At 35.3% G+C, this 12,087-nt stretch overlaps 1 protein-coding gene and 1 long non-coding RNA gene across 2 annotated transcripts; both read right to left on the bottom strand.

Moving 5' to 3' along the window:
• Window positions 1-1,742: 1,742 nt before the first annotated feature.
• Window positions 1,743-5,070, bottom strand: LOC110794335 (uncharacterized). Its single transcript, XR_002534985.2, has 2 exons — window positions 3,689-5,070; window positions 1,743-2,313 (listed from the first exon to the last, which is right to left on the bottom strand). It is a non-coding gene; the product is annotated as an uncharacterized lncRNA (long non-coding RNA).
• Window positions 5,071-8,258: 3,188 nt separating this feature from the next.
• On the bottom strand, window positions 8,259-10,342 carry LOC110794289 (protein SLOW WALKER 1). Its single transcript, XM_021999232.2, has one exon. It carries the CDS (start codon window positions 10,209-10,211, stop codon window positions 8,631-8,633), a length of 1,581 nt encoding a protein of 526 aa, XP_021854924.2. The 5' UTR covers window positions 10,212-10,342; the 3' UTR covers window positions 8,259-8,630.
• Between the last annotated feature and the right edge of the window lie 1,745 nt (window positions 10,343-12,087).

Here is a 12,087-nt window from a genome sequence, read left to right as displayed (position 1 = left end):
ACTAGTTTTTTGTAAACGTAATTCAATTAAAATCACATTTCAGAGAAAGAAGGAGGAGAACATTTGTTTTGAACTTTCTCTCTCATAAAATCTCTCTTTTGTTGGGAGAAACTAAAAGCACTCCTCTTTCTCTCTCAAGAATGTGTTTCTAAAATGAGAAGTTATGAATCCAATAGGAGAAATATTATATATATAGAAAATGAAAAATAAAAAAAATAAAAAAAAGAGGGGGAAGGAGAAGAAATACAAGCCATGTTCATGATAAGAACGGTGCACTTGCTTTTTTTTTTTTTTTTTGGGTTTTGTTGTTCTGTTCTTTTATGTTTATTAGATATAAATCTTAATGTTCTTTTATGTTTGTTCTTTTTTCAAAAAGTACAGTATCGAAGAGAAAATGAAGCTTTTACTTGACCAGCAACAAATGATGTTAAATCTTCAAAAACAGCTGAGAGAACAAGAAGAGAGGCTGAATAAACAAAGCAATTCCTCAAAAGAACAAAAAGAGGATGAACCTAAAAGAACATTATAAATAAAGAAAAAGAACATTATAAATACAGAAAAGAACATATCATGTAGAACACTTATTTTAACCATATAAAACAACATTACCAATAAAAAAACGAACAACAATAGAGCATAAAAGAACATAATAAAGTAAAGAAAAAGAATATTAAAAATAGCAGAAAAGAACATATCATGTAGAACACTTATTTTAACCATGTGAAAAAAGAACAACAAAAAAGATAAAAGAACAACAAAAACGGTAAAAGAACAATTTGATCTGAAGTGTGTAATATCAAAAGAACAACAAGCTAAAGCAAAAAAGAACTAAGAACAACAACCTAAAGCAAAAAAGAACAACATGTTCAATAATTATTTTCTGTATTATTACAATCTCTTAATACATATATGAAAACCAATATATAAAAGAACAAAAGATAAGACTAAAAGAACATATAAAATCGAAAAAAGAACAGAAATCAAAATCATCAGAAATATATAATCAAGATACATTAATCATCAAAATTATCAAAATATAGAATCAAAACACATTAATCAAGGTTATTGAGAAATGCAGAAATCGAAATGATCAAAAAAATCAAAATAAATTGAAATGATGAAAATAATGAACATGGAAATCAAAATCATCATAAATAAGTAATTCGTTTTAAAAAATTGAAAAATTACCTTCACAAATCGGATTATCAGCAGAGGAATTCAAATTTGAAGAAGAAAAATCAATAGAATTTGATATTGAAGTAGAAATATCAACCAATATCTGAGAATTTTCCATTACTTTCCCTCTCCTCTTCACAGTTTCTCTCTCATTTCCATAGTTTTTCTCTCCCCTCTTCACAAATTCTGATTTGAAAATTATAAAAAAGAAGGTATATATACCAGAAAAATAGAGTGAAAAACAAAAGAACGAAAAAAAAGGGACAGAGCAGTCATTGTTCTTTTTTTTAACAAAAGAACAACGTTTGTTTTTTTTTTAACAAAAGAACAACGTTTGTTTTTTTTTTTAACAAAAGAACAACGTTTGTTCTTTTTTTATCAAAAAACAACGTTTGTTCTTTTCTTCTCCGGATTCAACAAGATATCCGCGTTTTATATTTATTGCATGTCGTTTGGGCACCAGTGCACCAAGAGCACTGTGCACACCCCCTGCACCATCATATTGTATTTAAGAGAAAGAAAGAGGTATCAAAATTCTAAAGTGAAGTTTTGCAGGAATTTTTGAGTACGAAGAAAAGCGACATAGAAATTTATTTGTTTTTTCTTTAATTAGCACAAAGCGAGAATACATTCTAAAACTCAAAATCAAACCGCCTGAAATGACAATACGCCGATCAATGAAAGATAATACTAGTATGCAATATACGTCCAAAAAATATCAACAAAGTTTACACATTATCCAAACTATTTAGTTAATATCGTCTCATAAACACAAACTTAAAACTAAAACATCTATCCTCTCTTTATAATTCCAACCTATTATTCTAAAATGTAATCTACAAAACACAGGTTATTCAAAAGGCTATAAGTTCAAAATTCATAATGTGGGCCTCATTGCCTTCATAGTTGAAGAACCTATGCATCATCCCTAGCTTGATTCCTTTCTTCCATCACCATAATCTTCAAATTCATCACGGGCCTTAAAAAAAATTGTAAGTAATAGCTTCTTCCACGGTACGGTGTATAGGCAAATTAAGTGAAATGTAAAGAGAGAAATAACGACACTCAAAATTCAACTACCACTGAATTGATCAATCCATCTATGCTAGCGTTTTGGAGCTGGGAAAAGATATCAACCTGCAAATAACAGTAGAACAGTGAGCACAAAGATCATCATTATCATTACCCCATTGCCTCAAAGAGGCTCCCGCAAGAAGCGGGGTAAGGGGGGGTCGGACATACGCAACCTTACCCCTGCAATTGCAGAGAGGTTGTTTCCAATTGACCCAAACGCGATAACGGGACAACAACGGGACAACCATTTTCTACTTCATGGAAAGGAAGCGAAGAGGTATTAAGAGTCATTTTGATTTAGTCCATTTCATCCCACAACCAAAAGAACAAATGAATCTTTGGCTCCATCGGAAATGGACAGTGAGCACAAAGATGCTTAAAGAAAAATACGTTTTCAAAACTAATCAGATAACAGGGAGTCACACCCTTCGCCCAATTCCCACCTGACCAAGTTGACAATAAAGAGCAAACATGCGGAGGAAAGAGAAATCTGCTTATATACCATTTCTTCCAATAAGTCCTACCAATGAAAACTGCTACCATTTCTTCGCATCAACAAAATTGAAATAGAGTTTAAAGTTGGTCAATCGGGATATCTTACATAATGCATGTCATGAGTAGGGATGTCAATGGGGCGGGGCGGATGCGGATGTAGGTCCCTCCATCCCCATCCCCACCTAAAATTTTCATCCCCATCCCCGCCCCATCACCCATGGCGGGTACAAAATTCATCCCCATCCCCGCCCCAACGGGTGTAAGCTAAAATCCATCCCCGCCCCGCCACCCAACTGGGTATCCATCCCCGTCTTATCCCCGCTTCATACCCGCGCTAATACCCGCCTAATTGTTCTTATTTAGCAAACATTTGCCATATATTCGGAGTAATCAAAGTTAACTATATAAAAAAAATAACCTTATGACTAAAGTAACCTATATAATAAAAAAAATACTTGTCATAACAAAAAAATCGAAACAAAAAACATAAAAATCTCACCTAAATTTATATTATCAACTAAATATGCAAATAAATTCAAACTCACCCCATCACCAATGTCGGGTATGAAGCGAAGCGAGTGGGGATGGGGCGGGGCGGGCGGGGATGGGGCGGGTTCAACACAAAATCCACACCCGCCCCATCACCCATGGCGGGTACGACTTTTATACCCATCCCCGCCCCATCACCCGCCAAACCTACCTCCATCCCCGCCTACTTGGGGCGGATGCGGGGCGGGTCTCCCGCGAAACCCACCCCACTGACATCCCTAGTCATGAGTCTCATTCCTAAGGCAGACTATATGGGATTAGATATGTACAACCAAATCTTGTTCTTTCTGTTGAACAGAACGAATACTACATGGTAGTAGATTGGGGATGCATTGAATTGCTACTACTTGTAGTTCACAGCAAACAAAATGTTGAAAATGGTCAAGTTATTTACCTGATGCTTGATACTACGTGTTTTAGAACTGAAAATACTAGTGAAGCTTTCATTGTGCCTGAAATGGTCAGCAAACCCCATGAGACAACAACATAGAATAACAATTTACAATTAACCAATGTAATCATTAAACAAACATGATATAACTTCAACTAGCACAAGAAGCACCCAATTTTCGCTTTCACAATGAAAGTAAATTCATATGACTAACTAGATTACACTTTGAGTTAGACTATAACCCAATACCTGGTGGACCTATATACTTCTAACCAATAAAACATAAAATTTGACAGCAAGTTCAAATTATAATGGGGTGAGTGGGTGACTGTAAACAGATCCCCACTTAGCCCAACACAACAGTCCAGCAAAATTGAAACAGTCAGAATATCTAGAATAGGCCGGAGCACATAATCTTAAACTCTCTTAGCTAGTAACATACTTATCCGGTTTCTTTCCTGCAAGAAAGAAAAAATCCTTCATGTTGGTGACTGGAGATAACTCTCTTCAATTATTCTTGGGATGGTTCCCGATATATCTTTCTATTTGGGAGGAAAGGAGACGAGACTTTGACAGAAAATCGATTTTTTTTCCATGACAACAGTCGCGACTATAAAGAGTGCGGCGGTATATAAAATACTGCTGAATAGGCAAGAGGTCAGGTACTCTCATTCCCGATCCCATTTCACCCGCAATCTATCCTGTTTCATAGACAAGGCCCTCCCGGGCAGCTAAACAAACAAAGGGTCTTAGTGCTGATGATTCAAAACGTTTCTTGTAGATTGCAGTCCCACCAATGACGCTTCTAAGGGAACCATTTACAACTAGGATTCCTGGAGTTCTAAAGATAAGTAGTAATTACCCAAGTGTAGGGCTAAACATATACGGAGTACAAAGTATAATCTACTTTTACTAAATCATGTGTCAAGAACCTAAATCTCTAGCAGCACCAAAAGAAAAAAGGAATATAAATGTATATTTTCTATATGAGGTCCACCTACATATATAGAACATACTACATAGAACTATTGCACTTGATGCTAGCTCTAAACTACACACTATGAAAGCAAAACTCAATGCAATAAACCTCGTACATTAGACAATAAAAAATGTTCATACTCAAATCTGAAAATTACAGAATTTGCAAATAATTTTCATTCATATAGTCAGTGCAAATTCAAGGATTGAGTATTTTACAATAACAAGCAATAGGATTCATTTAAACTTTTCAACTCAAGTCAGAAAATTTGGCATCAGGTACTTCATCTACTACTCAAGAGCAGAAATATGTTGCTGGAGAACTACTTATAAACCTAATAACATAAATATTCAAACTCGCAACAATTACTCATAAAGCAGGATAAATTTTGATCTTGAAAGGAGAGAATTAGTACCTAAAATGATATGCAACTCTGATTGCAGAGATGGAGAGATATGTTACGAACCTAATTGTCGTTCTTGAAATCCTGATTCACAGTTCAAATGCCGAATTCATCAAGTTAACATTAAATCAACAACAACAGCAAAAAAAGAGAAGCTTTGGTCAATTAGAAAACCTAAACTCATACCGATATTGATAACTAATTTATACAAGTCGACATTGAGCCGCCAATTCTCCCAAACAGAAAGTAAATCCCTAATTACACAAATATAAACCCAAAATACTCTGTATCAAAGAATGAATTTCAAACGAAAAAAGTAGATTGCAAGACTTAAAATTGAAAGGTAGAAGATGCAAAATCTAATCAAATGGTCGAACAAGGGATGGTAGAAGATGTAGCCTCATGCTCTGCTCATAGAGATCTTGTATTCACAGAGTTTCTTTGGCCAGACATATTATTGATATTTCACTATTTAGGGACTCTCACTTGTTTGATTGGGGAATTGGTCTACCACGTATCTGATGCAAAGATCAAAAAAAAAAATCAGTTTGAAAGACGGGGTCAGACCACAGAAGTTTGACACTGAAAGATGCATCTTAGTAAAGATGCATCTTAGTTGTAAAGAGATAAACACTACACAAGATATAACTAAATAGAGGTATGGTGATTCAGATTATTAACTTCAACAAACTATTCTATAAAAGCAAAAATTATAGGATAAACTAGGAGTTCAGCTCTATGCTGCCTATACAATTATAAGAAAATTCTGTGCAATGTTCAAAAAGAGGGCAACTTCTAAAGAAAGAGAAGATATCTGTTGCGATGACTGCTAGAATTGATTGGGAAAGTGATGATTCAGAAACTCATGTTCCGGTCTCTTCAAGGATGAGGAGCATTATAACCTCATTTCAGATGTCAGTCTTTATATCGTGGCTGTTTTACTAATGTTGCCTGCATTGTGCCAAACATCATTCTCTTCAGTACTTTCTAGGCTGTTGTATGCTTCGCCTATCTGAGTACCCCCTTTTATCTCTCTACATATTTGATTTTACTGCTATCACAATACCAGATTTAGACATATTAGCAGATACTGAAATTCTCTAAAGAAATCATCACAATACCTGATTGGTTATTGTTCTGTTCTGTACAGTTTCAAAAAGTTCAGTTCTATAAAGTTCAGTTCTGTTCTGTTTCGTAAAGTTCAGTTCTATCAAAAGTGTTCTGTTGCGTTTCATAAAGTTCAATTCATTCCTGCTTCGTAATGTTGGCAGTTCTACCAAAAGTGTTTTGTTCACTTTGTTCGGTTCTATAAAGTTCAGTTCAGTTGTCTTACAACTTTACACGCATTAGTGACTCTTAACCGTACCTAACTTATTAAGTTATTTGCTTGCTTTTGTTTATAAAAGTTAACCTGTTAGCAATATATAGACAGATCAGGTGGATACTGTGCAAAAGCCAATATATAACCAATATATAGACATATTTTCTTAACTAATTACAAACTTCACATAATCAGACATAGAAAACAGTAGAAAATTCTAAGCGAAAGGGTATAAATAATACCGGAGGTTTAGCCATGCGCAAGGCTGTTTGTGCAATACCTTCAAATCTGCATCAGTAGAAAGTGTTACAAACCAAAAAGATTAGCACGTATTGAGTGCAGCAAATTACCATGTATTCAATTAGAAATAAGATTAACACACAAATTATAACAAAACCCAAGAATTCAACAGGAAAAGACGAGAGACATATCCTGCAAAATCTCTTTCCTTGAGCAACAGTAACATATGGTCATCGCAGACAAAACATCTTCAATATGGTTCCTTCATATTTAAGCAATAATCAGACGCTTGTCTGAACAATTCACAGACTTGCGCTAATTCTTTATCTGGACAACAAGAAGAAAATGAGTAAAACTATGATATTCCGTATTAATAGCTTTAATCATGTACATAAAAGTACCATCAAGAATTTCAGAATGCCCCTGACGAAACCAGAGCATCCTTCGATTTTAAGTAGTAGTAGTAAGTGCTAATAGACTGACGGTTACCTCGGTAATTACTCACGAGATACAGTAGTAAATATGAATTAACGCAAACGATACAGTGATACACAAATAAATAAGCCACCCTCGTGTGTCAAGGAGAAAAGGAGTAAGCAAACTGACCCAAATCCTCGTTTGAAATTTGATGAGAAGGCATACGTAAAGAATTGCAATTTTTTATGACGCTGCTATACCCTTCCTAGAGTATAGCTTGAAGAGAAGTTTAAAGTGTGCTTACAGAGTTACGGTTGTATTAAGTTATTAACTGCAACAGCAGCTGTGTGCAAATCTAGGGTCAGGGTGGTACACTAGGCTAGCATTGTCAAGAATATTACCTGGTTCAAGTAGGAAACTAAACTACAGAAGATGAAAATACAGTTATCCTTCAGGGTCAAGTACTATTTATGATAGGAGATTTGTTTCCCGCAGGCAAAATTTAAAGGAAGGAGTAGACAATGCATACTCTGAATTAAAAAAAACTAAAGAGCAAGGCATTACCTGCAGCATCCAGTTGCTTCTGCAATTCTTGTCCAACAGCATCATTTTCTGCCTGGTAAATACTAAATACACAAGAAAGACCGCTTTACCAGGCTCTATATTGCTTGAACATTTCGCAGAAAATCAGCTACTATGATACCTGAAGATCAACGATTCTTCTCAGTTGATCCTCTTCACCTCCCTCAACTAGTGGCAGGGCATTGACCAAGGCATCAAACTATAAAAAAGAGCAAGTTAGATAGAAATGATTGTTGACACAAGTCCATTGAAAAGGCAGAAGAGAAAAATAGTTCTGGGCCTTCTGGCAGTGCAACAGGGTAGTTATTGGGGTTGCACAAATCTCAAACTTACAACTACACGAGAATAAAAAGAAAAGTTCGTCATATTTGCAGCTGATCTGAAGAACTAGGAGTACAAAACAGCTCCTTTCGATAAATTCAAACTAGAATACCATACTCAAGAAAAACACATGAACATCAAAATAATGAGATTAAAATGGGCACAAATCCATTCAATACAGTTCAAATTTCATCAACCAAACGGCACCATTTCAGGTTAAGACAATCAATTCTAAACTTGCACATACATTTCACTTATAAACAAAGAAAAATTAATTGAAAATACCCAAAAAAGGGTTGAATAAATGGAGGGAGTGAAAGGTTATCTCATTTAAGCCCAAAAAAAGTTACAAGAACACCGACAAAACCAAGTAGATATCTCATTTAAGCCCAAAAAAAAGTTACAGCGCCACTAGTAAAACACGAAAATATGTCATCTTGAGACCAAAATTTAACTTAAAGAAGATATCCAAGAACAAAGGAGATCTTGAATCCAAAGTGTAGCCTCAACACTTGAGTCTATCCTCTTCTAAAAATGTGCTCAAGATTCTATCCCCTACAAAAAGCAAATATGGGTAGAAAAGTAAACATGTGCTCAAGAATTTATCCTCTACTTGAAGTAGAGGTTGCCGGTAAGAAGTTATCAACATACAACTCTTAAAGCAATATTAGTACAACGAGCACTATCTCTTCCCAGCAATCCTCATCAAGGGAGATATTATTCCTTGTATCTCCAGCAAAGACTGTTGTATCCGCAACTCCTCCTGAATGGTTCGCTTCAAATTCCTCAGCTGAACCTTGAGACCATCAGAAGCTCGAATATCCTCAGCTCGCATTTGAATAACCTTGTTGGTAAACGGCATCAGTAAACCAGCATACCTCGGAAGAGTAGTGTACTTCTGCAAGAACACCAACAGCAACTCAAGCTCCTCTATATCCAAATTTGACACACATCTGAACAGTTTCTTCCTTGCTACCAATTCTTCCATCACAGCAACAACATTTTCGGGATTCTTCTTACGAAGGACAGCTACAAGAGCATCTTTGTGCATGAATTTCTTCAATAGTTTGTCATGTTCGGACAACTTAACCTTCTTGGGTCTTAAAACCAGATATTCACCTCCTTTAGGCTTCTCACTTTGTCCTCGATGAAAATACCTAAAGAATGATGGCTTCAACATCCTCTTTCGCGGTTCCTCCCTAATCTGAAAATCTCCTAGAACACGGTTTTCTTCCACATTCTCCTTCTTCCTCTTTGCCATATAGATAATTCCATTTGAGGTTCCAATAACTCGTGTAGAACAATCAGGGGAGAACCCAACCGACACCAGGGGAGCAGGGAACCTCATTGAGAACGTAATTTTCAACTTTGAGTAATCAAGCACCTTCAAATACCCGTCTAACCCAACAGTCAAAAGGCGGTATTGATCGGATTCTTCTCCACTATCCCTCCCCACTTTCCCAACACAAATCGATGTTACAGTCTTATTATGACTCTCCATGGAATACACACATTTCCCACCTCCAATCACATCCCAAATTTTCACCATGTTCCCTCCAGCAGTGGCAATCAACCCACCAGAAGGCAAAAATGCAACATCTTCAACAGGTTTCCCATGATTAACAACCATAGCAGAAGAACCTGATTTCGAACCCCTAACATCCCAAACCCTAACAGTATGATCATAAGACCCGGTGGCAAACAAATTATCATCGATTGGAGAAGCAGACCCACTTCTAACATAATCCTTATGACCCAAAAAATTATACAAAGAGGTTTCAGTAGCAACATCCCAGTACTTAACAACAGAATCATCACCACCAGAAAACAAATGCAAACGATCAACTCTAGGGTACTGAACTAACCTCACAGGCCGAGAATGCCCCTTCAATTGTCGAAGCGGATTTCGGGTTTTCGCCTCAAAAACATGGATTACCCCGGATTGACACCCAGCAGCTATAAGCTTGCCATCGGAGCGGTACGAGGCGGAGAAGGAAATGTCCTTGAAGGAGCGGACTGTGGAGACAGGCTCCGAGGGGGAGAAGGGGTGGTGGGGGTTGTAAAAGGAGAGAGCAGCACCGTATGTGGCGGCGAAGTGGTGGGGGGATTGTGGGGAGAAATCAATGGAGGTGATTGAAGAAACTAGGCCTGAGATTTCTTGGGTTTTGAAGGATTTCCAGTATTTGGCTTCTGGGGATTTGTTGGATTTTTTGGATGTGGGTTTAAGGCGGGGTTTCGTAGAGAAGCTTTGAAGCTCTGCCATGGCTATGGCGGACGGGAAGTGGAAAGAGAGGGCGGCGGAGGAGGAGGGAGGCGGTGGCGGAAGAAATGGAAGGAGAGAGAGGAGGAGGGTTTAAAGTTTTCGTAGTAGGGTTTAAGACAATTGGGAAAAATGGAAAGAAGTTCGTATGTTGTTGTTGCTACTGTCTACCCAGTACCCACCCGCCCAAAACGGGTCCTGTACGCCTGTACTTTTGCTCGTGATGAGCCGAACGGGTCTGAACTCGTGCACTAAATGGTGATGGCCTGATGGGTTATATAATACTTATGCCATGTTTGGTAACTGACTTTTTGCTGGTTTTTTCATTGGCTTTTGGCATTTTATGTGATCAAACAGCCAAAAATCGTGTATGGTAACTGGCTTTCAGCCAACTTTTCCGCCAAAAATGAAAAATATTGATAATTAATACTCCGTACTCCGTAATGAATAATTAATGATAATTAATTACTTTTATATCCTTGTTTTTCACTAATTAATTAATAATTACTCTGTAATAATGTAATACTCTACAACTAAATAATTAATAATTGATTAAATAAAAAAATTGATAATAAATAATTAATAGTTAATGATAATGAATCATTAATAATTATTAACTAATAATTAACAATCATTAATCAATAACTAATACTCCCTCCGTTCTTAAATATTAAGCATGTTTTGACTTTTCAACTAGAATATTTAAACGTAAATATCTCCAAATACGTATGTTGGAAAAATATAAAAATTTGATATCGTTAAACTACACATTAAGACGAACAAAATAAGATCTCACATGAATATGTTTTGAATTACGTATTGGAAAGAAATTAGAAGATTATCTTCAATTGAGAATAGTGTCAAGATTCCAGAAGAGACTAATATTCAATAACAGAGGGTGTAATTAATAACTAATAAATAATAATTAATAATTAACAATTAATAATCTGTAATTTATAATTAATAATTAACAAATTAAAATTAACATTCTATAATTTATAACTAAATAATAATAAATGATTATGGAGTAATATTAATAAATAATAATTAATAATTAATAAATAATAATAATAATAAATAAATAAATAATAAATGATAATTAACACTCCCTCCGTTCCAAATGTTTCTCACTTTTCCATTATGCGTTGTCTCCAATGCACTACTTTGACCGTTAATAATTTTAATTTCATATAAGTACAAATTATAAAAAATTGATATGTAGAAAATTTATATTGAAACGAATCCAATGATACCGCTCATAATCATACTATTAATTACGGTCAAAGTTTTTAAACTTTGACATATGAATAGTAAACATGAGGAACATTATGGAACAAAGGGAGTAAATTAATAATATTAAATACTTAATAATTTATATTTTAATTGGTACAAATTAATTTATAAATGGTAACAATAATACTTAACTAATAATTTGTTTTAATTAATAATTTATGTACTCTGTATTAGTTATTACGTACTACTCCGTACATAACATTTAATAAAAAATGGGAAAAGGTCATAAAATGTCCTTAAATGTCATTTTACATAGTTTCAACCAACATCCAACAACTGATTTTACCAAACATGTTTTTAAACAATTAATAGTCAAACAGCCAACAAAAGCAGCCAGCTTAAACAGTCAGTCAAACCAGCCAACTGAAACAGCCGACAGCCAACAGCCAATAGAGTCGAACGCACATAAACAAAGTGATTAAAATTGTAAGAATTTATTTAAGGGGCTGGAGCTAGATTGATTAAAATGCTTAATTTTGGGGGGTTTTCCCATTGGGTAGGTTCTCATTATATTCTCTATTCTATAAGTGTAAAGGGTATTTTAGTAATCCAAGGGGGACACCAAAAGTGAATTTACTAAAATAAA

Source organism: Spinacia oleracea, chromosome 1, assembly GCF_020520425.1.
Source record: "Spinacia oleracea cultivar Varoflay chromosome 1, BTI_SOV_V1, whole genome shotgun sequence".
Lineage (NCBI taxonomy): Eukaryota > Viridiplantae > Streptophyta > Magnoliopsida > Caryophyllales > Amaranthaceae > Spinacia > Spinacia oleracea.
Note: the sequence above shows the minus strand (reverse complement) of the source record. Positions and strands in the feature narration are given on the sequence as shown.

Bases quoted from the DNA above. Each gene is read 5' to 3' on its own strand.
- LOC110794289 (XM_021999232.2), bottom strand. From the start codon at position 10,211: ATGGCAGAGCTTCAAAGCTTCTCTACGAAACCCCGCCTTAAACCCACA.